This window comes from Bombus terrestris, chromosome 4, assembly GCF_910591885.1.
Source record: "Bombus terrestris chromosome 4, iyBomTerr1.2, whole genome shotgun sequence".
NCBI lineage: Eukaryota > Metazoa > Arthropoda > Insecta > Hymenoptera > Apidae > Bombus > Bombus terrestris.
Window position 1 is genome coordinate 11,750,779 of NC_063272.1, and position 25,026 is coordinate 11,775,804.

Consider the following 25,026-nt stretch of genomic DNA (forward strand, 5'->3'; position numbering starts at 1 on the left):
ATTTTTCCCCCCCCCTATCGTTGGTTTTGGTTGAACGGATAAAGTTGCAATCAGGTGCTTCTGGGACTAGCATACTTTTCACATTGATGGTCATTCGTGGTCAAACATTGTACCCGACGAATTTTTAAAATTACATATATATAAAAAGAAATATCGTATTCTAATTTACTTGTAGAGAAAGAGAGAAAGGAATTAAAAAATTGAAAGTATTTGTGCATATTGAAAACTTTATTTTATATCATCTTTAGTTACTATAGAGAAATATATATCTTTAAGGTAAAAGTTATTACATATCACTTTCGAAAATTTAAGACTGGATATCGAGTTAAAAATTTTTCAAAATTGTAAAATATAAGTTTCTTGATAAATGTAATTAAATATACTAAATTTTGAAAATACCTTCACACGTACTAATACAAAGATATGATATTACTTTTTAGATTGAATCAGTCTGGTATTTTTTACGAAATTCCGATATTATAATACATGTATACCAATCCATTAATACAATAAAACGAAATAGCGATGGTACACGTATTAAAGATCACATACACAGGATTTTCCATTTAATCGCAAAACTTTTCAACATACCAAGAATTACACGACGAATATTAATCACTTCACGCGATAAAAATCTACAAGATCTTTTACTATCAGCCTTGAAGTCGCATTAATTGGGTGATCCTATAACGCATTGGCCATATCGTACCTCATATATGTGAAATATCTGTAACAATCCACTAAAAAAATTCAGTGGCAAGTCTTTAAAAAAATTCGTTTCGGCTTCGCAAAGTCATCAACAAAAGCTTTACGTTTGGGGTGAATTTAACCCGGAGTCTACAATAATTAATCCTCAAAAGGACATAATTATCGTCAATAACAAGAGGTATAACGCACGCGGAAGTTTCTCAGCTTTCGGGTCATCGATGTTTAAAAACACGAAATATCCTTGTCATGTGACAAAAACAAAAAATCAAAAGCATCGATCGAACACATCGACGCGATGATCGCTGCTATTTTCTTCGCATACTTCGCCCGCTGTTTCTTCATACTAATCACGGCGTGGGATCGCAGAATTCAGTCGAATCAATTTATCAAAAGAGTATACATGCAAATCGGATAGCAAACAATTCATAGGAGGACGTAATGTTTAAGCGACAGAAACAGACAGTTCGATACAGTCGGTTTGCTCGAGCACACGGCGAAGTACAGTTGAGGGAACACCTAGGACGAAGACTTCCGGTAGAGCGGGCTGCGCATGTTGGATGAGCGTAGCTGCCGCTACATTGGTGGTCCTACTAGCAATAATTCTTGTCTTGGAGCCACGAACGTTCCAACGTGCCATCTACACCCTCTCTAACAATGACCCGAGGCAAACTGGGTACGATTTACCCTTCATTTTATTTATTTCTATTATGAGGAATTTGAATTGGGAAAGATTTAAAATATATAAATTTCTAGATACTCCATAAATTGCTATGAAGTTTAAGTTTTACAAAGTTGATACCTCCGTATCAGTTTATTATTAATTTATTAATATTTTCAAGTAGGTTGTTTAGAGTTCATAAATGTTTGATTAAACATTAAATACTTATTCTGTTAATAGTAAGAATGAAACGATTTTAAAGACGCATAACATTTCAAATGCTGTCACGTTATAGTATTCCGATGTTAGTATTTCTCTAGCAAATACGTGAAATTAAAATTCTTCGTTTGTATGTTATACCTATTCTTAAATTTATTCAAATATTCTAAGTAATAATACGATAATGATGATATGATAAGTGAAAGTCGCTGTAAATTAAACATTGATCCTCGGATGAAAAGAAATAAATAATTATAGTAATACAATGTTTTGTCCCGTGATATAAAATTTAAAAAATTCATTTTCATTTGTCTATAATTTTACCACGATTAACAGAATATGATATTAGTGTTTGATAAAGATTTATAAAGTATTTCATATATATGTATAGGCTTAGGATTAAAAAAAGGAACCCTCCAACTACACATTTCTAGACACAGTGTTTTAAGAAACAAATGATATTTTTACAGTATGCACAGTCCCAGAGAAGTTGAATATTGACGATTTACATATATGTTTATTCAATATACCGTATAGTAATATTGGAAGCAACAATGGGATAAATACAGGCACACGATTTAATGCTAATTTTAGAGAAACCGTAGACAAATAATAACTGCAGTTATTAAAACTAATTTTCTACTACGTTGGTTTAGCTTTTAATATCTAGAGCATGTAATTGCAAGAATGATAATCATCACGTAGGTATGATATTCAAGAGAAATATAGCATCGTACATGTACTTACGAAACAGGTAATAGAGAAAGTATAAATTTTCAAAAGGATTCGTATGCAAGCTTTTTTTTTTCTCACACGTTTGATTGATTCTATCGACGCGACATATCGAATGCTGCATGATTTAAAATATAATCGACACCTCGCATGATACTTTATCGCATTTTATACCAATCTTTAAGTTTGTCTCTTGCAGCGTTTTACAAGGCAATAATTCCACTTATTCATCCCTCCACGTAATAGCGTTTCTCTATGCCTGATGCACGTACCCAAGAAAAACTAAAATAATAGAGCTCGAATTCTCACATTAATTTCATGCGTCCTATAGTTTTCACTATTTACCCTTTCTAGCTCTTCTGACAATAAGCAACTCAAGATAAAGCTAAAGTGTAGAGGGACCAACAAATCGTATATTTTAGTCACGTTAGGATTGTTAGGCGAATCGTCATGTAAGTAACCTTTATCTATGTACACGTGCGTCTGAACACGAACCCATTTTACACCATACAAGATCGCTCGACAGATTGAGTTCCAAATGAACGTTCCACCGCTTCGAAAGGTACTTTTCGTACGGATCGATGCAGCTTGTCAATGCAGAATGTTTATCTTAGAGTTAGATTCTTACCTGTGTGAAACTGAAAACGCTCCAACCTTTATGTTTAGAGTTTGCAAAACAGTTATTATGCTAATGGCTGAACGACCGCACTAATCGTGTTCGTTCGTCAAATGCACTTCCGACGTGGTTCTGTGCAAGTTTACACGGCACTTGCGATGATCCTGTACTTTTCTTCTGATCAAATAACTTCGCGTGTTTTTAAAGATTAATTTTCGATAATTAACGATAGAAGCGCGACTAATTTTAGTAAGAAAGTAAGATGCGAAATAAATTTGATTTACTGCTCTACATTCTTAATCGAGCAATCAAATTTTCGAGCAATTATCGAGCAATATAAATATTTTTGTAAAAGTGTAATGTGTTTACTGATCAACCGGATTATGCCTTAAACAGAAATTTTTATCTGACATTAATAAAAACGAATTAATTTTCATTTTTGCAAATATAGGTATTATATGATTTAATCCGAATAGAAATCAAAAATAGGGGATCTATGAATTAAAACATTACTTATGTCCAAGAGATTTTGGACATTTAATCGTTGAATTAATTAGTTTTCTCCGATTAGCATATTAAATAAAAAATCCATATTTATCAAATTCGAAGAAGTTACTTTAAAAGAGATTTTCATCCGTTTAAACGTTGAAATAACAAGTGTGTTTTAAATATTTAAAAAGACGTACAAGCATAATAAATCTATAAATCTTCCTATTCGTAAAATATATCTTTGAAAGGAAGAGAAATGTTTGGAAGAAAAGTGCCGGAGGAACGCAAATATATGAGAATGCACAAAATTGCCTCTCTTTCATTGCGTTTCCAAGGAAAGCTGATAAATCCAGAACCGTAATAATACTTGCAGTAACACTTGACCGTTCGTCTAACAACACTAACTGATGTAGTTAGTACGCGCCCCTTTAAACTTATTGCCACTATATACAGGGTGTTTCAAAGAGCTACGGTCAAAACGAGAGAGCGTTTTCCTCGGTCGAAAATTGTAAGTACGATACTGTTGATACGATGATAAAGCTCGAACTGTCGACGAGTGTATAATTTGCAAATACTTTTTTCTATTTTAGTCGTTGGAATTTCGAATATACTTTGACATTGATTCTTTATTCATTGGAAATGATTTTTTTTTTAGAAAAATGTTTACAGTACGAACGAGTAATATATCGTTTTCGTCTAAAAATTTGTTCGACATAGCGTGTATTGACGTAGCGTTTCTGTATCTCCATAGTTTCATGACGATTAAATTAGTATCCTTTTACGTAGGGTAGCGTTTGGTCAAGACTCGATAGACTCGATTTTTAGAATATACGACTTGTAGACTTATCCTTACAAACGTAATCTTACTTATTTTCCACCGAAGAAATCCCCATTTCAGTTTTCACCGTAGTGAATACTCTTCTGTTATATCGGAAAGTTTTAGTACTTATATATCTTATGACTAACTGCTAAACGCTTCATTATTCAGTAGCTTTTATCAGCGCTTCACACGAGCTCGCTGCGTGCAGCACAGTCCTGCTTACGAGGGAGGTTTCTTTTCATTTTGCTTTATCAGTGAAACTCCAAGGGATTCTGAAGTAATTGAATCGAAGTAATGTGTGTGCTTTATTTGAATAGTCTGCTTTTTTTTCCTTTTTTTTTTACAACACAGCGTTTGTCTTAAAAATATATGTTCATATAGTAGAATCGATGCACAGTATCCTATGAAATATCCCCGAATAAAGAAAAATAAACCACTAATTAGATCATATTTTGTTGCATTCTATATGATAGGATGTGTTTAATACATATAAATGTTCTAGTTAGTAATTTATAAATGTTATATTTTGTTACGTAACGTTACGTAACAATATAACACAATTGTCTTCCTTCCATTACTCTCAGAACACGAGGATTTTCACTAATGAAAAATCCAAAGAATCGAAACCTATCTCGTGAGAAATATTTTAAACGTGCCTCAGTAATTATGTCATACTTAATGATTACAAATTAATCTATATAGACTCTCGAGCGCTGCTATTAGTGCCATAGTACTTGTACTACACGTGACGAAATGGAAATTCGAAGAAGGAGAATTCAAACCAAGATTATTCTGATAATCGTAGATCGCATGCGTAAAGTATTTCATAATCGAGCATATAGGGAGTCGAATATTATATTTCATCGTAGTATAATTTCAATGATATATTATTCACTTCCTGTGGCAGACATTATGAACTGAAACATCGTTAAACACGACCATTAAATGAATACGTAAAATATTTATAACGAAACATTGAGATAATGTACATGAAATGTAAGAAAAGCGGTTGCATAGTTGGCTGAGTGAAAATGCGTATTATATATTATGTATCGTCAAATGTATAGCGATGTTGTTACTTTTTTTATATGTGTCTAGTATTACCCCTTGTTTTGGGCATGATGTAACATTGAGAGATATATACGATTGGTACTTGTATCTATGTGAACCGCTAAAATAGTAAGATATTGTATCCGACACGCAGGAACATGTCTTTTCATAAATTCTCATTTGTTACGCAGAATCTGACTTTTTGCAACTTAGCGAGCCATCCTACATGGAAACGACAACGACAGAAGAGGACCCTGAAACTCAGGAAAGGTATTTATAAAAAGGAATCATTTTCAACAAATTTCCAGTCAAACTGGGCTAAATTCGCTGTATTTGAAAGTGTTATTAATATTTATATTTAAAATCTAAAGAATTGGGTCTTCTTAAAAAAAAAAAAAAAATTGGTGAATTTATTAATACAAGATTCGAAATAAAATAGAATAGAAGTAAAACTCATTATTTGAGTTTAAACATTTTTATTCGTTGTCACATAACTTCAACTGGTTTAATGTCTATAATTGAATAAGCTTAATATATCCTTCTTGAAATATAATTTAAGAACGTCGAAAACATTTTAAAACCATATTCAATTTCCTATGAAATAGAAAAATATTCTCTACGTCCGTTTTATATGGCAATATTTAACGTCATACCTTTACTTGTATATGGTAGATTTAGAAAATTTTAATTAGGAGTGCATGATCGAGACAATAATAATATCTGCGGTAATTATTTTTCGTTTTCGTGTCGTTAGTTTGACTTTGTGTTTAAGACAAAGAACGCTAAAATTTACTCCTTTGCAGAATAACGAGAACTGTACACGTAATCACAACGACCAGCGGAACCGCCAGTGGTCCAGACGAATTGCGAGAGTCCATGCAGAAGATCGTCGATCGATTCATGATGGAAGAAAGGCGAGAACAGTGAAGCAATAAGGGTCTCGTGGGCGATTATTGGAACAAGAAGAAATTCCTCGTCATCTGCTAATCGTGCATAATAAAACAAGAAAAAAATCAATTATAAAAAAAAAGCAAATTCTCTAGCACTAATCGAAGGAAGCACCTGTCTTGTCTGATTTAACGTATCCTCGAACGTTAAACGAGACAATTCTATAAATAAAATAAAAATAAAATCAAAAAATGAAGAGTATCTATCTATCGATATAGATCCTGTTCGCGTCTATATCAAATAATATAGCGAATTATTCTATCGGTGCTTGGTGAAAACACATGAAAAATATGCACGACAATTTACTCTCACACTCATGGCCTATGCTTCGGATTTGCTTGCCTTTCGGTTGCATTAAGTTGCCTTATATATTTACGTTTAATCTTGCGATTAAATAACGTATGTCGTCGCTAGTCCGACTAGCTGACTTCGCTAGTCTTCACTAAGCCAACCCGTCCATGTACAACGCCTTTCTCGTGTTGTTCAAAGCGAAAAAAGAAACAGAAAGAGAAAACTAACGAAGGAGCAAATGCTTACAGGAACAATATGGTCAAAAGCAATGAAAGAGAAAAAAAAAAGATGAAATCGCAAAAGAAAATATTCGTCTGAGATGCAGGCCCGACCAAACATTACGGCGATATATATTTGATAGACACTTTTGAAATATGGAACAGATACGCGAGATGGAATCGAAAAAAAGCAGATGTTCGGTGACTTTGCATAACTCGCCACTTGGCAGTTCGTTTTAGCTTTAGGATGATTGTATATCTATCCGCGCAATATACCGCTTGATAGGTCAGCAACACTCGTGTCACGTTTTTTGATGATGAACTGCACACATACACACACATACACAGATTCTAAAAGAAGAAACAAATTCTTGTTGTTATTCGAATCATTTGAAATTCGGACAAGGTGCAAAATTGGGGAACTTGTTTAGGAAAGTGCGAACAATGCCCGTTTATCTGCCGATTTGAATAGCTACAAGAAATAAATGTTTTCATGGATCGTAATACAATGTAAATTTAACTTATTTAAAAGAATATTTCCTAACAATTTTTAATTGTATATATGATAATTTCTTAGCGTAACTTATATAAATGTACTATTATACGATTGTAATAATTGCAAGATTAAAACATGAATATTTTATTTATATAGCGGAATCATTGGACAAATGTTACATGCATAAATCTTGAGATTGGAGGGAATCTTAATCGACGATCTATCCTTCGTATCGCGATCGTGTAAATTATTAAAATTATTATAAAAGAAAAAAAAAGAGAAACGAAAGAGAAGGCAGATGGCATCATGACTATAGAGAAAAATGTGTTGTTTAAACTCTTACGACTCGAAACACGTCTTAATATTTAAGCAGCGTTAGCTTTCAATGTATAACACAGTTTTAAAAGGCACAGAAAGGAATCGTATATAGTATGTATTTAAAAGAAAAAAATATATATATACATATATACATAAATATACATACTTTAAATAAGCTATTCTATTAATGTATAATATATTGAGAAGATATAATTATGCATCTGAAGTTTATAAATTATTATCTATAATGACTGTTATTCTATGTTTAATAGACTTGCCTAGAGCCTATTTGACCTAAGGACCAAAGGCACAATCACACACGCATCAAAATAAAACATTATGCTCCTATGTACTGTCGTAACATTTATTATATAACTCATTACGGACGTTGCGATACTGGCATTTAAATATTCTGACTGTTACGATACATTATTTGTATTACAAAACAAAAAACTATTTTCCCTTTTACACGAGACGCAAGAAACCGATGTAACACGACGAACTATTATTGCAGTCCATTGACAACAGAATCTTTTTATTCACTGTCATTTTTCTGCGGTATATCAGTACATTTTTTACTAATAACTACTATCTATACTCTATTGAGTACGTTGATAAAAAATATGCAAATACAGTGTCGACCACGTAACTTCACTGGCTAGTTTATGTTTTTTTAGTCCTGTTTTTTTTCTACTTAAAATGCAAATAAATCAGATTTACTTATTTACATATAACGAATTTCGTATAAGTCTGTATCTATAATATATGCTTATAAGGCAATAATTCTTAATTCTTAATTGAGAAAAAGTTCAAATTATTTATTCTACATGCTACTTATTTGTCTACAGTATGCAGGTATAATGTATGTATCTTCATAAACTATAAAATCATAATTATAAATCTTTCTCATAAATATTTTCTATAAGCCAGTAATGTTACGCTATAAAAAATACGTACACATTTTGTAATTGCCTAAGCTTATCACCCACTACATACATTCTTAAATCAAAAACATGGTAGAACAAACCTATTTCATTCCTCAATCCGAACAACTTTAATAAGGAGTTATATACGAAATTAAATGTCTGAAACGTTAATTCGTTTGTTTAATTCTAATTTTTACTAATAGTACTTCAGTGAAATGTTGTGACTAATTCTTCTAACGAAATGTACAGGACGATCATAAAACTTGATTGAAATTTATAAGGTAAACGTTGGCACTCTGACCAAAGTTTATAATAGAGTCGCTTTAACATCTTATGATTGTTCTGTTACTGCGATTTCGCGTAAAAACGATTATCAACGTAAATAAAATATGTAGAGATTTGACGTCCTCCCATACCTGCGTTCAAATAAAAATGTATTTAACATTCAGTATCGCATCAGTGCGCTTCTAGCTCTGACGTAATTTTATATATTTCATGGTTTTGGTTTTATGAATAACGCGTATACACCATGCGGCTACTCTAATTTTCCTCCGCTTTACTCCTACGTAACTAATACAATGTTATATTAAAATTATAAAGCCATTGTACACACGTACGATATCAAAAAGTAACAGAAATGGAAAAAAGGTATGATTTTATCATATACTATTGTGTGATAGAGTTATCAACGACAATGTAATAAATAAACTGTTGCATCACAATTCTTGATGTACTTGTGACAAAAAAGGATGATACGTCAAGAATATGAAATTATACCCAACCCTACTTATTATACTTTAGTAATTTTTGTTGTATATTATGATAAATTTTTAAACATGCAAAAGTTATAAAATACGTGGAGAAGACATTATTAAAATTTCATTAATGCTTAAGCATGAAACAATATTAGCTAGTCAATATTTATGGTATATGGGAATAATTTATTAAATTCCTATTGAATTCTTATTAAATAAACAAACTTTTATTTTGTATTAGTTTTTTGAGGAGAATTGTAATCTTTACATAAATAAGTCTTTTTACAGTTAAATGGACTTGAAGGAATTGAATGAATATAGAAAACTTAGTATTTTATATATTTTTATTCGTTGTTAACAGTTGACATTAATTTCATCTAATACATGTTCATGGAATTAATGTTTTATACAGCAGTTAACATGATTTGACTGTTTTGACAATTTTTTAATACAAAGTACAGAAGAATGAAATAATAATATTTATAAGAAATCTCATATAACGAATAATTTGTTTCTTAAAATAAATATGTGTAATTCTGAGATATGCAGTTCACGTTTTATGGAAATTACAGTTTCATCTATGAAAACATTTGAATTCAATGTTACATTATTCAAATATTACACTGACCTATTCGAAAATACAATCGCATAATTAACTTTTTCGGGAAATTGTACATGTTATGTAACAAATGAGTTAATGAAACGCTTTGATACATATAGAAGTATAATTGCAGTGATGTATGGTGCTCACTACTTCCCCTGTTCAAAATTGCAACGACAGTGCATGTATGTCACTTCATTTAGTTATTAAAGAAGAAATATACAAAAGAAATTTACTACAAGAACAATGTACTGATATTATACATAAATACATAACTATTTGTATTCATAGCTCAATTTGGGCAAACAGCACACTTAAAAGCTTACTCTCTTTAACATTAAACTTTGTTTAATACACATTTTTAGGTTAATTTTAAAAAATTGACGTATTTGGTACCCATTCAACATGGGATATTATCCCTAACTAAAATCATATGAAAGTAAAAGACAGGCTATATAGTGAATACCATATGTCTAATGACACTTACGAATCCTGAAAATTCAGGATTTAACAATTTTAGATTGCAACACAATGTTACACAGACAAGTGAAAATTTATTTATAGATACAGGAAATTGGCTACTTATTTCAAAAAAATTTTAATTATCTTAATCGCGCAACAAATAATAGTATCTTGTGAAACAAATAGGTATCTTCATGCACTCTTGTACCATACCTTTTAAATATAGTTATATTGAAGGTCATCAGATCTATAAAGTCAAAAATATTTTACTTACAAATAGAATTAAAGTTATACAACAAGAAACGAGGTAATAATATATTAAAATTTAAAGTTTCATATAATTATATTTTGTAAATATTATTGAAGATATTGAATACTTACATTGTCAACATCATCTTCATCATCATCACTAATTTCATCACCAAATTCAATATCTTCATCAAAACCATCTTCCACAAAGGTGACAGTATCGTTAATACGCACTGTAAAAACATCAAAAACAAAGGTAGAACATGATTTAAGTAAATTTCACGAATTTAGCTTATATACTTTCACAGTTTGAATATACATTCATATTTCGAGTATTTTATAGTGATTACTTACCAGTTTCAGGGAATTCACCATAAGTTTTCAAATTCCTTGCTTCATCTGATGTGTATTTTAATATGACATCTGCTTTTGCATCCTGATAATCTCGCAGGCCAATTAATATTATATCTCCTTGATTTATCCATACCTTTTTTCGCAATTTTCCACGAATGTGACACAATCGTTTTACTCCATCAAAGCACATTGCTTCTAACCTCCCATTGCCAAGCATTTTTGTGACTTGTGCATATTCTACATGAAGCAGTAATATAAAAATTTAGTTGTTCAAGATATGTTTCCAAATTATACGTAATAAAAATTTTTTTAAAGTTATAAAACTATGTTATCAATTTAAAGTATTATCTACTTAATATTATTAACATATGATATCATTTTGAAAAAATAAACACAATTCAAAGAATTTAAATAATAAAACATAGATATATATCATAATGTCATTTCTAAGATTTTTACCTTGACCATCTTCTTTAAAAACCAACTCTCTTTTTTCTGTTTCATTTTCATTTTTACCTCTTCTCCTATTTTTACCTCCCTTTCCTAAAAAAAATAAGTTTAAATATTATTATTCCGATTATTTCTCGTAAATTTTCCAAAAAAGAATATTCAACCTCTGTCTATCAACGATACATTGAACGATTCCAAAGAAATACTTGACATTAACAGGTTAGAAGAAACTAACCACATTGTACAGAAAGTCCACGACCTTCTGCACATAATTCTATACAAGTTTTACAAAGGAAGAACATACAAAGAAACACAATTATTTACGTACCCTTATTTTTCGGCATGTTGATTTATTGAAAGATGCGTATTTGATAAATATATGAGAAATTCGTACACTACGACCGATCAAGACAGTCAATACAATGAAAATGAGTTTTGCTCCACTAAACACCTCATGGGAAGACGAAGACTACTCAAAAGTGTCAAGTATACGAAACTCAAAACTATTTTTTTGCTTTAATTCTTTAAATGAGTTGATTTTCCATTATAAAAATTACTTTAAAAATTTGTAAAATACATGATTATACCATTATGTCCGAAGTTTGTCAAAATTTAGATATAGATTTGACTAATTGTCGGTGATAAGTACAAAGGAAAATATTTAATCACCTTCTAGTAAGAATATAGGGAATGTAGTTTTCTTAAGTTTAGTAACATATCTGTACATATAGGAATATATATTCCGACGTCCATGATATAGAATCCAGGCGTACATATTTTACGAATTTCGATCGTGATTTCGACATTCATGAAAGTGAAATGCCAGTAGAAATAATCCTCGACCTATATACTAGAAATAACGAATATAATCTTTATAACTTTCTTAATATATTGAATATTTTATTTTTTGCTACTTTTCTTGTCATTTTTTATAATTTTGATTTCAATATATTATATGATAAATAAAAAATAAATAAGTCCTTTATTATATTTTATATATGTACATAATGAATTTGTTTCCAATACAAATTACCTTTGTTCTTTATTTTCCTTTCATTAAAATATATTATGAAAATTAAAATTTATTTGAAGAAGTTATTTTATAATTTAATAAATGATATAATCATTTTACTGTTGCAGATGCGTAGCAAATAATTTGGAAAAATACAATAATATTGTAACAATATTATAGATATTTTTTTATGGCTTAGATAATAATTGTTATAAAAAAATTTTACTTGATATACTTTAATATAATTTATTATTATATTACATTAAAAAGATAATTATTTATTGAAATTAGTAAAAAATAAATAAAAGCAGTATAATTTTAGGTAACGATTTTATTTAACAGTTGGAAGTAATAACATTCTATTACAATTATATTTTGTTAGAATACGTAATTCTTACTTCAGATAAAATCATATAAAAAATTGATAAAAGTGTAATTATTTAAACTACTTTGTTTACAGATACAGAATGGACATTCATAATTTTCTTTGATATGTATTGAACCGTGCAAGGTATTGAAACAAATATTGCAAATAGTTATGCAAAATAACACTTTTCACAGCTATTTTAAATGAAGACAAAGTCTATAGCTGACATTAATCGTATAAATATTTAATCCATGTATTTTGTATAATTTAATATGTAATGTTTGACTAAATATATTAATTCATTTTTAGTGGTCATAATATTATAACTGAGAATTACAATTACTGAATCAGTTAATAAAAAATATATTATTATTGCCATTATAAAAGTAACAAGGTATAATTTTTTATATGATGTTTGAAAACAGAATTTAAATAATTTTTATATAATAATCAAGTATCTTTTATATAGCAAAACGTTCAAATTTATAACTAAATTTTTCTTATTTCCTTTTTTGTACAAAACTTTCGCATTTATCTCATTTACAACTCTTTATTTACAAGTTTTCAGGCACTGTTCAAATCAATGTGTATACTTTACTATATTACTTTTATCTTACTATCATACAATGTAATTTTTACAAATGTTATTTAATAACATACAACTGCAGAAGTAGTTCTTTCAATTTCTTCACGTTCTTCCAATGTTATTATTTCATTAAATAATAAATATCTATTGCGTTAATTATGTACAAACTTAGAAACTTTTGCCACCTGCGGATAAATTTCCAATTGCAATTACAGAATACTTTTCGTCATTGCGTCTTTATGAGTTACATATTATTAACAACAGTCAATTAATACTTGCAACCTTGCTTTTTATTGTAAATTATAATTATTGCAATAAAAGCATTGAGCAAGCATGTTTCTCACATGGGAATAAAATAAATGTCTAAGAAAGATGTCTGTTATAAAAATTGAAATAATAAAAAGAAAATGCAGTACGTCTATTTAAAATTTATAAATATAACATAAATAAAAATGACTAACATTAGAACGTTTTAGATACTTTGAAAGGACCCGTATTAACGTTGTTTTAACTAAATTCTACAGATTTCACGCACTGTAACATCAGAACACCTGTCGATGAAGGTATGCTTGCAATGGATTCACAATTACGCAAGTTGTCTTTCTCTCAATAGCGTAAAACGGTAGTTTGTTGTAATACTCTGACGACCAAACATTGAATTCCATAGCGCAAGCACATTCCATAATAAAACCATGGCCTGAAATAATTACGTATACATGTTACATCATCATTACAATTCACAATCGTACAAATGTAGTTAAATAAAACAAGGAAAAGAAGCAATCAGCTTGAAACTTAAAAATTGCAAATGAAGGCTACCAGAAAAGAAACATGATAAGTCACGCGTTTTGTCCATTATAAAGAAGTGATATTAACATTCGATACAATGTCGACCAGTTTTATATTATCTAGATCGTTTTTTTCATTCGATTTGGTTATAAAACACGAGCTCTTGCCATCTCTCTATTCTTGAGTATTTTAAAAATATTGATTGCCACAACATTAGTTATTCTACTGGTTGTATATAAAAATTGTTGGATTTAATATTAGAAGACAATATATTTTTGCACGACGTAGTTTTTTAAACTAAATATACTTTTTTGAAAACAAAAATGTCAACAAATATAGACTTATCATGTATCTTCCACATGATCTTCGAAAGTAGTTAATTTTTTGGAAAATATATAACAAATTTAAGATTATATTTGTAAAATATAGAATTATGGTTTAAGTATATATAACATACTTTTTTGGACAAATGAAACATATAATTATAGTTTAAGTAAGCAACAAACTTAATTTTTTTTTTAATTGGTTATTATTCTTATATGAAATATGTATTTTATACCTGAATGATCGTCAGTGTCTGTCTGTCATAATAATCTTATATTACTTGGACAGCCGTGGTTCATTCTGTATTCCACGTATAGCATTCCAGTATTGTGCCAATAATAAAGAGCCAATACTACCAATGCATGCCACCACTGATGAGACGAACCAATATAATCTACCCACCCTTCAACAAAATAAAACTCTAATAATATATCAATCACACAACAATAATAATAAATTTCGCTATTTATACACGTATCGTTTTATATTCAATTATATCTATGAAAGCTTCTTTTGTGTCCAACAGAAAGAAATACGTACAAATGCTAGTCATATAATGGTTCGCAAAAATAGTAGTAGTAGTATTTGTTGCACCATCCGTACATTATTCAATATTTTTTGATATAATACATAATATAGTCCTATAATATTCCAGCGGAATTGATACACGAAAGTATTTGAATATTTATAGAAATATTTCCTCAATATACTATGTATGTTATACGAGATATTTTGGAAATTCCATTAGTATTGTAATGAAACATAACTATATGATTATATTAGAAAATTTAGAAACGAATCTGAAAATGTATATAAGAATTAGGATATATTTATAGCAAGCATACACTTCAAAAAGATCATTAAAGTATTTGAACAATCACTTACTGATTATTAGTAAGCCAAAATATTTAATGAGATTATATTTAATGTTAATTATATATTTAGTACCACTACTCATGCTGTATGCAATATGTTTGCAATAAATTGTGTGCTAACTTTTATATAGATTTTCGGATTAGATTTCAATATAATTACGATAATCATGTCTCGTTACACCGCTAATGAAGTTTGGAAAATTTCATATAACAAACCTAATATATTCATACAAATTTCACTCTAAGCATTTTGACACCTATCGCTTACATTTATTGGAAAACTCCAACACATTTTATTTTAATTAGTATTTTATATTATCAGATATATATATATATATGATATAAGAATGAAATAACAATTTTACAATAAAGTCGTTTGAAAGTAAAAGCACTGAAAAGCGTTCGATTCGTATTAAGCATTAGCAACTGCTGCTTGTAGTAGCATGTACTTAAGGTTTATGATCGGCAGTGAATATAATGAAAATAAAATTATAGATTGGATGGGAAATGTACTCCATATCATGTTTATTCAATTTAATGTTCTCCATTTTAGATTACCCGTCGATTGACGTCAGATAGATTGCATTAAATATTAATACGATCAAACTAACGTTACTAGTAAAACCTGAATTTCGGATTTTTGTTAATTATGTTATATTTTATTGATTGAGTACCTAATAAAACAATGGTTAATTAAAGTTAGTGAAATAATCTATATTATTAAAAATAAAGTTATAATGTTGCATAACTTAAGGCGGGTCTTTTATTATAAGTATTTCATTATTTTTATGAGAAATTCTTTTATAACAAAAAATTAGTCATCTAATTTGATTTCAGTATTTTGATTAGAAAATGAAAAATGACTGATTACCTGGACAAAATCGTTCCGGGATTTTGCTTAAATAAATAACGAACGCTACACCGCTAATAACATACATTCCTAGCACCCTTGGAAGCAACATTCTAACGATCGGGTTGTCCATGCCACCCATAGCAATACTCCAATGCAGCGTTGGCAGCACTCCATAAGCTGCCCAAGCGACAAAAACGACTAGCTTGACATTTCCATTGACATTCAATTTTGGTATTTGCAGAATCATTGCAAATATAAAAATTGCCAACACCGTTATCAAATAAAATCTCTGCAACTCCTGCATGAAATAATAAATATTTACGGCTGTTTAGTAATTATAAATAATTTCTTCTGCATGAAAGAAACCTTTATTTTTTAATTTAATTTGTATTTTAATATTAACAAATTCCAGTATAAATGTTATACGAGGGTATTTAATTAAATAAAAATAGCCATTGTGTTTATTTAATCACATTCTTAGTACTTTGATTATTATTTTTACTTTATACATGTTTGCTTTGTTTGGATAGTATATCGGATAATATTTTCTTTCGTTCAAAGAAGATTTTACTTTCACCGGTTGTTATAAATAATCGATAATACACGTAGCACGAAACTTCTTAAACACAAGTCAGTTATATCGATTACCTTATCGATCGTTTAAGTAGAGAAGAAGTTAACGTGCGCAATATTTGATTAAAATCTAGATTTGAATTTAATCTTTTAAATACTACATAATTTAGAAGTTGTACGATAATTGCATAGTTTATTTACCTTGTGACACCAAAAAGCGTAGTAAACTCCAGACATGTATATGGATAAAAGGCTCAAAGCAATGCCAAATAGGTCAAATGATAGAAAACACCAATAATCTTTTTCACTTCGACAGGAAAACGTGTGATACACCGAAGATAATATCATACATGCCTGAAACAATTCATTTTGCTCTCTTTCTTAATTTGTCATATGTTAAACAATTTATTTTTGTACATTTCTAATAGTGAATACTCGAATTGTTACGATTGAAAAAGACATTTTTTGAATATTACCTGGAAACAGATCAGTAGAAGTGCTACTATCACTTTATCACCAAAGGGTGCGTGAATATTTAGTAGACAAAGATCGTACAGAGTCAGACCGAAAAATAACATCCATCCGAATATGTGACTCCATATGTTTACTGTTTCATTTGTCCACCAGAATATACTGAAATAAATATTCCCCTTTTCGAAATTGCTTTTGTGCATTCAAGACATAAGTAATGATTTATTTTTTATTTACAGCACGGATTAACTGTAGATTAAAATTATCAAACGAATATTATAAGCAACCATTAGAAAAAGACTTTTATTATTGGAAAAGATTTAGAAATCCTTTCAAATTATTTATTATGTATTCTTATACAATGTATAATTCGAGTTCTTAATCTTTCGTATTACATATATACCTACAAATAATAGTTACATATCATCTAAAAAATGTAAGTACGACTGAACGTGAGATTTTATGGAAAATATGTATGGTTCTCTTGTATTATCGAAAGTGTTTCTGACGTTTGATATGTATCGAGAAATCATATTGATATCGAGTAATGTTAAGTACGAACCTCTCGATACATAATTTTGTTGTAAGATATCCTCGATATCCGTGAAGAATATAAGGATTATGTTGAAGATATTCAGGAGCTTCTTCATAATTAAGAAGACGTCTCATTTTCTCTTCATCGTCAAGCGTAATCTTTTTATCTTTTATAGGTGACTCGTCCAGCTTTCTGGAAAGCCTACGGTATACCTGCAAGGAATTACAACTACATCTAAGTACTTCTATTAACAATTGTATTTATGCTGGAATATTTTTTCACAAGAACTTGACAAAACAAGGTTCTTTTTATTAGTAATGTTAAAAGATCTTGTTCTTTTAGATACTCTTATTTTTAAATATTAAGTTAGTCTAACTAAAATATGGACGATGAAAGTAACGTTGTAGCTTTTTAATTGAATAATTAATTTGGCGAAATGGTGAAAAATTCTATAGAGAATTCAGAGCAAAATGTACCCAACATTTTTCAATCTTAAAAAAATTAATTTCAATCTTAGAAAATGTTATATCATGTATTATACTTGTATATTTTGTACTTTACGCAATGGCAATGAATAATAGTAATAAGATTATAGTATTTTAATTAAGAGTGAGTTATTCCTGTCAACTTAACACTTCACTAGTTTGTAACGATATTAAATTCATTAGTTATATCTTTTTTTCTATATCAACAGAATATTATGCAACGTCGGTACTGTAGATGGGGGTTTTTACAATAGATACGTCTATGTAAACTGATAAGAAGGAATTTACTTTGACGTAAATATAAATATATACGTGGCGTCAATATGGATGTAAATATTTATATGTACATGAAAATATACGATTTGTAGTACTCTTAACGTTGTTAGGACCAAACTAGAGTGAAAGTTTATCACTGGACTTAGGTAATGCTTTACATAATTTTGTAGATAAAATGCGTGTAATGTTTAGATTTATTATTATTTCCAGGTTACATCAGGGTAGTAAAAAATTCTATGTTATATTGGTTTATGTCTTATAGCTGTAATTCACGATGAAGCTTTTTGTATGATCATATAATAATGAAAACATGTTCTATAAGAATCTACAAATATCTACATTTATAAACAAATACTATGTTATGAACACACTATAAATAAACAGAAGATATTTGTATGGCTCTGAAATTCATAGCGAGCTGGAATAACACTAACATATACATTATGCAATCAGTATCTGTTATTTCGTTATTAAATACCCTTTAATCTGAGTCATTTTTATTATATAACTTAGTAAACTAAAAACTAGTTAAAAAGAGCCATATTACATAAAATATTTACATTATATCTAAGCAAAATATCAAATGTTTACATTATATCCGCGACGAAGACACGAGATAATTCATTGATAAATGTTTGTCTTTGTATATCATCAGTAGCTGATTTAACCAGATCGTTTGGTGATTTATGAATATACGATTTAACCAACATAAAAATGCAGACGAATGACTTCTATATTATTTCTTCTATAATATAGAAATTTCTAATAATTCATTTATAATATTTGCATTTGCGCATCATTAACAGTTAATTCAATCAGATAGCTTATACAACATCAATAGCTAATTTAAACAGAGTGAAAAGGCAATTGAATGTCAGAATTTCTTTTACAACTTAAAAGTTTAATCAGACGAGTTTCTCTGCGAATTATTTGTGCTTCTTTGTAAACAACCTATTTCTAGACCTTCGGCCTTCTTCTTCTATGGATAGTTTTCATTGCAATTAAGCACATCACATACAATAGATTATAGGCAATCTCAGGATATAAGAGCAAAAATTTGGTCGCTATCTTGAGATACGAAAGCTGTAAAGTAGGCCACAACGGGACTCGCCTTTCATCTCAGTGTGTCAAGTTTATACTACGGGCTTTCTTCTTTATCTTTCCTGTATCTTTCACTAGCGAAATCGATTTTTCACTTCGGCATAGCGGCTCTAGTACTACTTGGTACCAGCCTTGCTATTTTCTTCATCCGCCATTAGTATAGTTATGTATATATTATGTCTGTTTACCATGATGATTGCAACGTGTCGCGAAACTTTCAAACAATCTTAAGCCTTCACTATAATAAACATATTAATAAACGAAAAAAAAACACAGTTCAAATCGCCAATATCCTGTGATTATTTCGTAATTAAGATATTTAAAAATCGACGTTTCTTTCATTTTTTCATGGTATTACTGATCTTCTAATTGCAATTGAAGCGAAAGCTCTTTCCGTGAAAACAAACACTTTCATTCAAATTAACTACGGTAAATCTTTCATTGTTCGAACTCGTATTACCAGAACATGATTTCACAGTAAAAGAGATATAAGATCCATAAATATCTAAAAAAATATTATATACAGGTAAAACGTCTCACTTTCTACTGTTATTACTGATCATTTCGTTTCTGTGATATAAAACAATCGCTAGACTGGTGGATATTCGTGCAATTTCATATCTTTATAAACATAGACGGAAGAATTAAACCTAACTAAAGATTCGTTTAATTTATTAAATATTACCTAATGAACAATTATTTTGAACATATTATATATCTCTTCGTATAACGCGTATTCTGTATATTTTAAATTTTCCATGAATGCATCCATAGACTAATAATCGCCAGTGGAGTGTAAAGAGGGATAATTGGAACAAATGTTCCTAAAAATCTTTTTCTTCAAAGACTTGTCTCCCTTGTAACTGTAATAAGCTTACTCATATTTCATTATCTTTTTCTAGGATCCTTGTTCTAATGACCAATACCAGAATATTCATAGATACTAATTTTGTTGCAAGATTTCTTTGGCGACAAAATTTCAATCATCCGTTTTATTCCCAAACCCAGAATTTTTATTTTTCGATAACAATTTTAACAAAAATAATGCAAAGAAAAAGTGTTAATACTGCCCGATGATTCATTGTTTCAGAAGTTCATCGTTAACCTTGATAGGTATGGAATCACGTTAAAGGAGAATCATACACGTCGGTGAACAACCTATATGCTCGGAAATGCATATCGACGTTTTGCAAAGCTGAAGGTTTTGTACGTCAAACAGAAATAGAGCATACCAGGCACAACACAATTGTAGAATACGCTACTGTGTGATCTAACAGTAATTACGGACCAGTCAAAGTGAAAGTTGTGGCTGGAATACGCGCGATATTTTTTCGCAAAAAGTCTCGGCCATTTTCGTTTCGATGACCATTCTATTCTATTTCCGATAAAAATAACTGACATTATACAAAATTTGTATCTTCATCTCACGTTAAACAACGTTCTGTTTCAAGCTTAAACTTAAAACATATAATAATAAAACTCAAAACATGCTATTGCATCCTTTCGACTGATTATCTACTTAGTTGCAGAAGATTTTGCCAAGAAAGAAAAGATATCGTCTCTCGGTCTCTCAACTTTTTATTGTTATAAATAACTCATTGTCGGAATCTATTATCTTATCTCGAAGAACGAAACATATATTTGCCATGAATAAATATAAATGATAAATAAATACAAGTAGTAATAATTATAATAACGTGCGCTTACCTCGCCGTTAATCAGCTTCGTCGTTTCTTGCGTGACATCTGTTTTTTGTTGCTTTTCATGGTTGTTATTGTGCAGTTCCTCATTGTTCGACTGCTTCTCGCTTTGGTCGCTCACCTCTTCCACGCCTGCTAATAATTTCATCATTGAACAAATTCGGCTATCTTCTAGTCTGTAAATAGAAAAGAAGATTAAGCGACAATGTTAACCAAACATGATGCATTGATACCGTAAGGTACATAAGCTTTATTTTATAAAGCATGTTCGTGAATACAATCAAATTACAAATTAAAACGTGTATGGCCGTGATGATATAGATTTGTTCGCGTTAGCCCTGACTTCGGTTAATAAGTTAGATTACTAGCAAATTTCAATAAGTTAATCTTTTCTTCACTGTTAATGGCGTAATTGTTAAAAGGCAAATAATATAGCCTAATCTACTTCGTTTATCTTAAAACGAGAATTGACTACTTTCATAGCACTGGTTTATTTTTTTAATTTATTCCCAAGGTTTATTATACGTTTGAAACATTTTTTAGCTGCTGTGAAGATTTCTAAATTAGTTAGAAAATTATCACTCTGACACGTTAGACACTCAAGAACGTTATTTACGTCAATTAAGTTTCAAATATGTACATGATGCTGATAGGATGAATTACATGCATATACACGTGTAATGCAAATATGTTGAATTTAGTTTAATGTGAATATCATCATAAAACACTGAATACAAAATTATAGTATACCGAATCGGCTTTCTCAACGCGAATATACAATTGGAACGTATGGATAAAAAATCCAATTGGATGGTGCAGTGTTAAATTCTCGTTAAGGAGCCATTCGAGGTACTTTTTAAATCGAATAGAAGTGCCATCAAAATATAACGTTTATTTCATTATGCTCGTTAATGTATTCGTGTTTCATTGCATTCACTCGTGATTTTCAATGCTTCTTTATCAGTCACGATGATCCGTGTGGCTTTAATATCAACCATACGACACAGGAGTAAGGTTTCCAACTGATCTGAAGGCGGTTTTGAAATCTTCATCGAACAAAATCTCGTGTACGCGATTATCCTTTTACACGCGAATTCCTTACAAAAAATAAGATTCTACAAAGCTGACACGAAATGTCAAGGAAAAAGATGACGTAAAAGTCCAAAGTTTTTAAGTTTTTAAGTTTTTAAGTATCTGCACCTGCCACTATTACGGATATAGCTAGAAATTTGTGCCATCGAGAAGGAAGCTGTCAAACGCCAAATGGAAACAATGTAACAAGAAAATTACAAACCACGGTAAATGAGCTGCATTTTTAATGTCTCATTTTTTGCCGAACCGTTCTCAATGAACATGTATATTATGCATGAAAGTGACCGCGATTCGACCGAATTTTTTTTTCTCCAACATAAATGCCGATTCTCTTAAATCGTAAACTTTCGAAACATGTTTAGTAAGGTATATCCGGAAAGCTATAGTTTACAATAGTCTGGTTATTTTGTCTGTTTACAAGATATCTGTTCACTCTCTCTTGCGTACCGAACAATCTTTCGTGTTTAATCTATGAGAAAGTTGAATGCGCCCTGTGGAACCTGTTAATAATGTCTATTCTGCGCTTCCGTTTTCAGATGAGTGCTATAGTTGGTAATTCTGTATTAAGATATTTTCTTGTATAGATTTTATTATATGTCATACTAGTTATTTTATTTGTTTTCTTTGCTTCTTTATTAATTTTCTTTATTTATCGTGAAATATATGTGTAAGTGACAATGAAAAAATGTCAATCTTCTTTCGTCCGTGTTATAATATCCGTTTGAAATACATTAGAGTGCGTGGAAATTAGTAAAATAAAGTTTAACAATTAATTTATGAATTTAATATTATACGCGATAGTACCTTTTATTTTATTCGATTTAGGTAAACTTTTAGATTATCAATCTTTCAAATAGCTTGTTCTTCCTAATACACTTTCTCTCTATGAACTTTATATCGTATTGCCATATGATATGTTAATAAATAAACGATAGATTTAGTATGTCACACGAATAAAGTTAGATTTAGAATTAAAAGTTCTGGTGTTTAAAAGTGGAATTTCAACGAACGGACATGTTAAATCGTAGTTTCTCATTCAGCACTTAAGTCACTTAAACAAAAGTAATCATCATGCATATTTAATTTCATGTTAGATACACGCATCAGTATCCTCAAACATTATCTTCATACTTAAATAAAAACTAGAATGTATAAGGTGCAAAAGGTCGAGTAGTTTTCCGCTTAATTCAATTTTTACAATTCGTAATTAAAATTAATATACGCCCAAGAAATTAAGATTCTTGTATCGTAATCTTAATTTCGTTCATCTACATTGATAACAATCAAGCAATCGCTACGTTTATGTATTCTAACCGAAACTAAAATATTTATTTATCGTTACTTTATAATGAACAACATATAAAAACGTTTTCGTTAAAAGACAAAGAATATATCTATAGTCAATAAATGCAAAGTTTGCCAAATAATTGCTTTCAAAGAGAATGAAATATTTTATAAAAAAAAAAGAAAAAATACACGTAACGATATTTATGATTTTTACCAATATTTCAAATATTCGTTTCGGTATTCATCACTTGTTAGCTCGAAAGTATAGTGCTCTTTGAAAAGCTGGCAACGAATACGACGACGACGTAGAAAATATGGCTCGTTTACGTTGTCACATTACGCCCGGTCATGTAACACAATGTAATTTGTTAGTGAAAACTCTCAGTGAAGAATCAATCGTTGGATGAATGCACGCGTTTGTTCGTAAACATAAAGCGTGTTCTCGACGAGTGAACGCGACACCGCAGCTCGAATATGTACGCTAATTGCAATACCAGCGTGATATATACCACTTGGAAATGATTTAAAACGTTCTCTCTTTGTTAAGCTCTGGCAATGATCGCGAACAACGTGTCTGACTATCGTTACTTTTAATGCTACGTACCACTTGGCTGCGGCTTGTCGTCTGATTGTGAAGCCCTCGCGATACGCGTTTATTGAGCGATCGCAATCAACGTTTTGAAAAGGTCGCGGCGAGTGCAGGAAGTCGGCCGATTGTCGATCTATCGGCACATTCTTCTAACAGTCGTGTATCCACCAGCAGCGAAGTCACCTTATTTTCAACCTCGATCGCCGAGCGTGCCGAGAACAGCACTGACACTGAACAAACCGCACCGTAACCAGACGGTCCAAAGCGCCGCTCGATAGATCGAAACACGTTCTCGTACTACAGACTAGCGATGGACTCGAGTTTTTATTTTCACTTCGTCTCTTCGTGCCAATCTTACTTTTCTGCTTACGCATACAGTAACACGCATGAACATTCGAATATCACGATATTCGCAAGATTATTGCCCTAAACAAATATATATATATACATATATATTTGTGTACAGCAACGTTATTCAATTAATTGTTTTTTAATATATTAAAAGACTTATTGTAATTAGTAGAAACGTAAATTTTATTTATTTATTTTGCATATTAAGCAATAAATTAAATAACGTCAGAATTTAAATATACATATATTAATTATACATATTTTAAATATGTAAATTGTATAATGTACACATATGTTTCATGTAGAATTAATGTAACTTGCTTATTATTTGATTTGGTGTAAAATTAGATATTGATTAACGTGAAGTGTTTCATATATTTCATGTTAAATTTCGACTTTA

The 25,026-nt window shown here is 30.0% G+C and overlaps 3 protein-coding genes across 40 annotated transcripts in view; 1 reads left to right on the forward strand and 2 right to left on the reverse strand.

Moving 5' to 3' along the window:
* Nucleotides 1–9,211, forward strand: part of LOC100642686 (ankyrin-3) — a 93,220-nt gene extending 84,009 nt beyond the window's left edge. For 20 of the 35 annotated variants that reach the window (XM_048405584.1, XM_048405590.1, XM_048405602.1 and 17 more), the window contains 2 exons: nt 1,156–1,381; nt 5,484–5,562. In XM_048405584.1, coding sequence (XP_048261541.1) covers nt 1,156–1,381; nt 5,484–5,490 — 233 coding nt within the window. In that variant the 3' untranslated portion in view covers nt 5,491–5,562. Of the gene's footprint in view, nt 1–1,155; nt 1,382–2,671; nt 2,770–3,875; nt 3,931–5,483; nt 5,563–6,095 lie in introns of those variants that run through there. The other 15 variants (XM_048405591.1, XM_048405594.1, XM_048405604.1 and 12 more) reach the window with 4 other exon arrangements.
* A 359-nt stretch (nt 9,212–9,570) lies between these two features.
* LOC100645441 (eukaryotic translation initiation factor 1A, X-chromosomal) lies at nt 9,571–11,915 on the reverse strand. Its single transcript, XM_003394981.4, has 5 exons — nt 11,689–11,915; nt 11,370–11,453; nt 10,911–11,147; nt 10,689–10,789; nt 9,571–10,554 (listed from the first exon to the last, which is right to left on the reverse strand). The coding sequence occupies exons 1-5, from the start codon at nt 11,702–11,704 to the stop codon at nt 10,549–10,551; spliced, it is 444 nt and encodes a 147-aa protein (XP_003395029.1). The 5' UTR covers nt 11,705–11,915; the 3' UTR covers nt 9,571–10,548.
* Nucleotides 11,916–12,685: 770 nt separating this feature from the next.
* On the reverse strand, nt 12,686–24,621 carry LOC100645318 (progestin and adipoQ receptor family member 3). Of its 4 annotated transcripts, none has more exons than XM_003394980.4 (8): nt 24,291–24,614; nt 21,315–21,483; nt 17,773–17,957; nt 17,216–17,372; nt 16,941–17,093; nt 16,185–16,464; nt 14,674–14,841; nt 12,686–14,022 (listed from the first exon to the last, which is right to left on the reverse strand). In XM_003394980.4, the coding sequence occupies exons 2-7, from the start codon at nt 21,456–21,458 to the stop codon at nt 14,699–14,701; spliced, it is 1,062 nt and encodes a 353-aa protein (XP_003395028.1). In that variant the 5' UTR covers nt 21,459–21,483; nt 24,291–24,614; the 3' UTR covers nt 12,686–14,022; nt 14,674–14,698. The 4 variants fall into 4 exon arrangements, 3 of the variants coding, with proteins under 3 accessions (XP_003395028.1, XP_048261576.1, XP_048261575.1); XM_048405619.1 differs by lacking the exon at nt 24,291–24,614 and adding an exon at nt 24,196–24,213; XM_048405618.1 differs by lacking the exon at nt 24,291–24,614 and adding an exon at nt 23,901–23,918.
* Nucleotides 24,622–25,026: the final 405 nt, after the last annotated feature.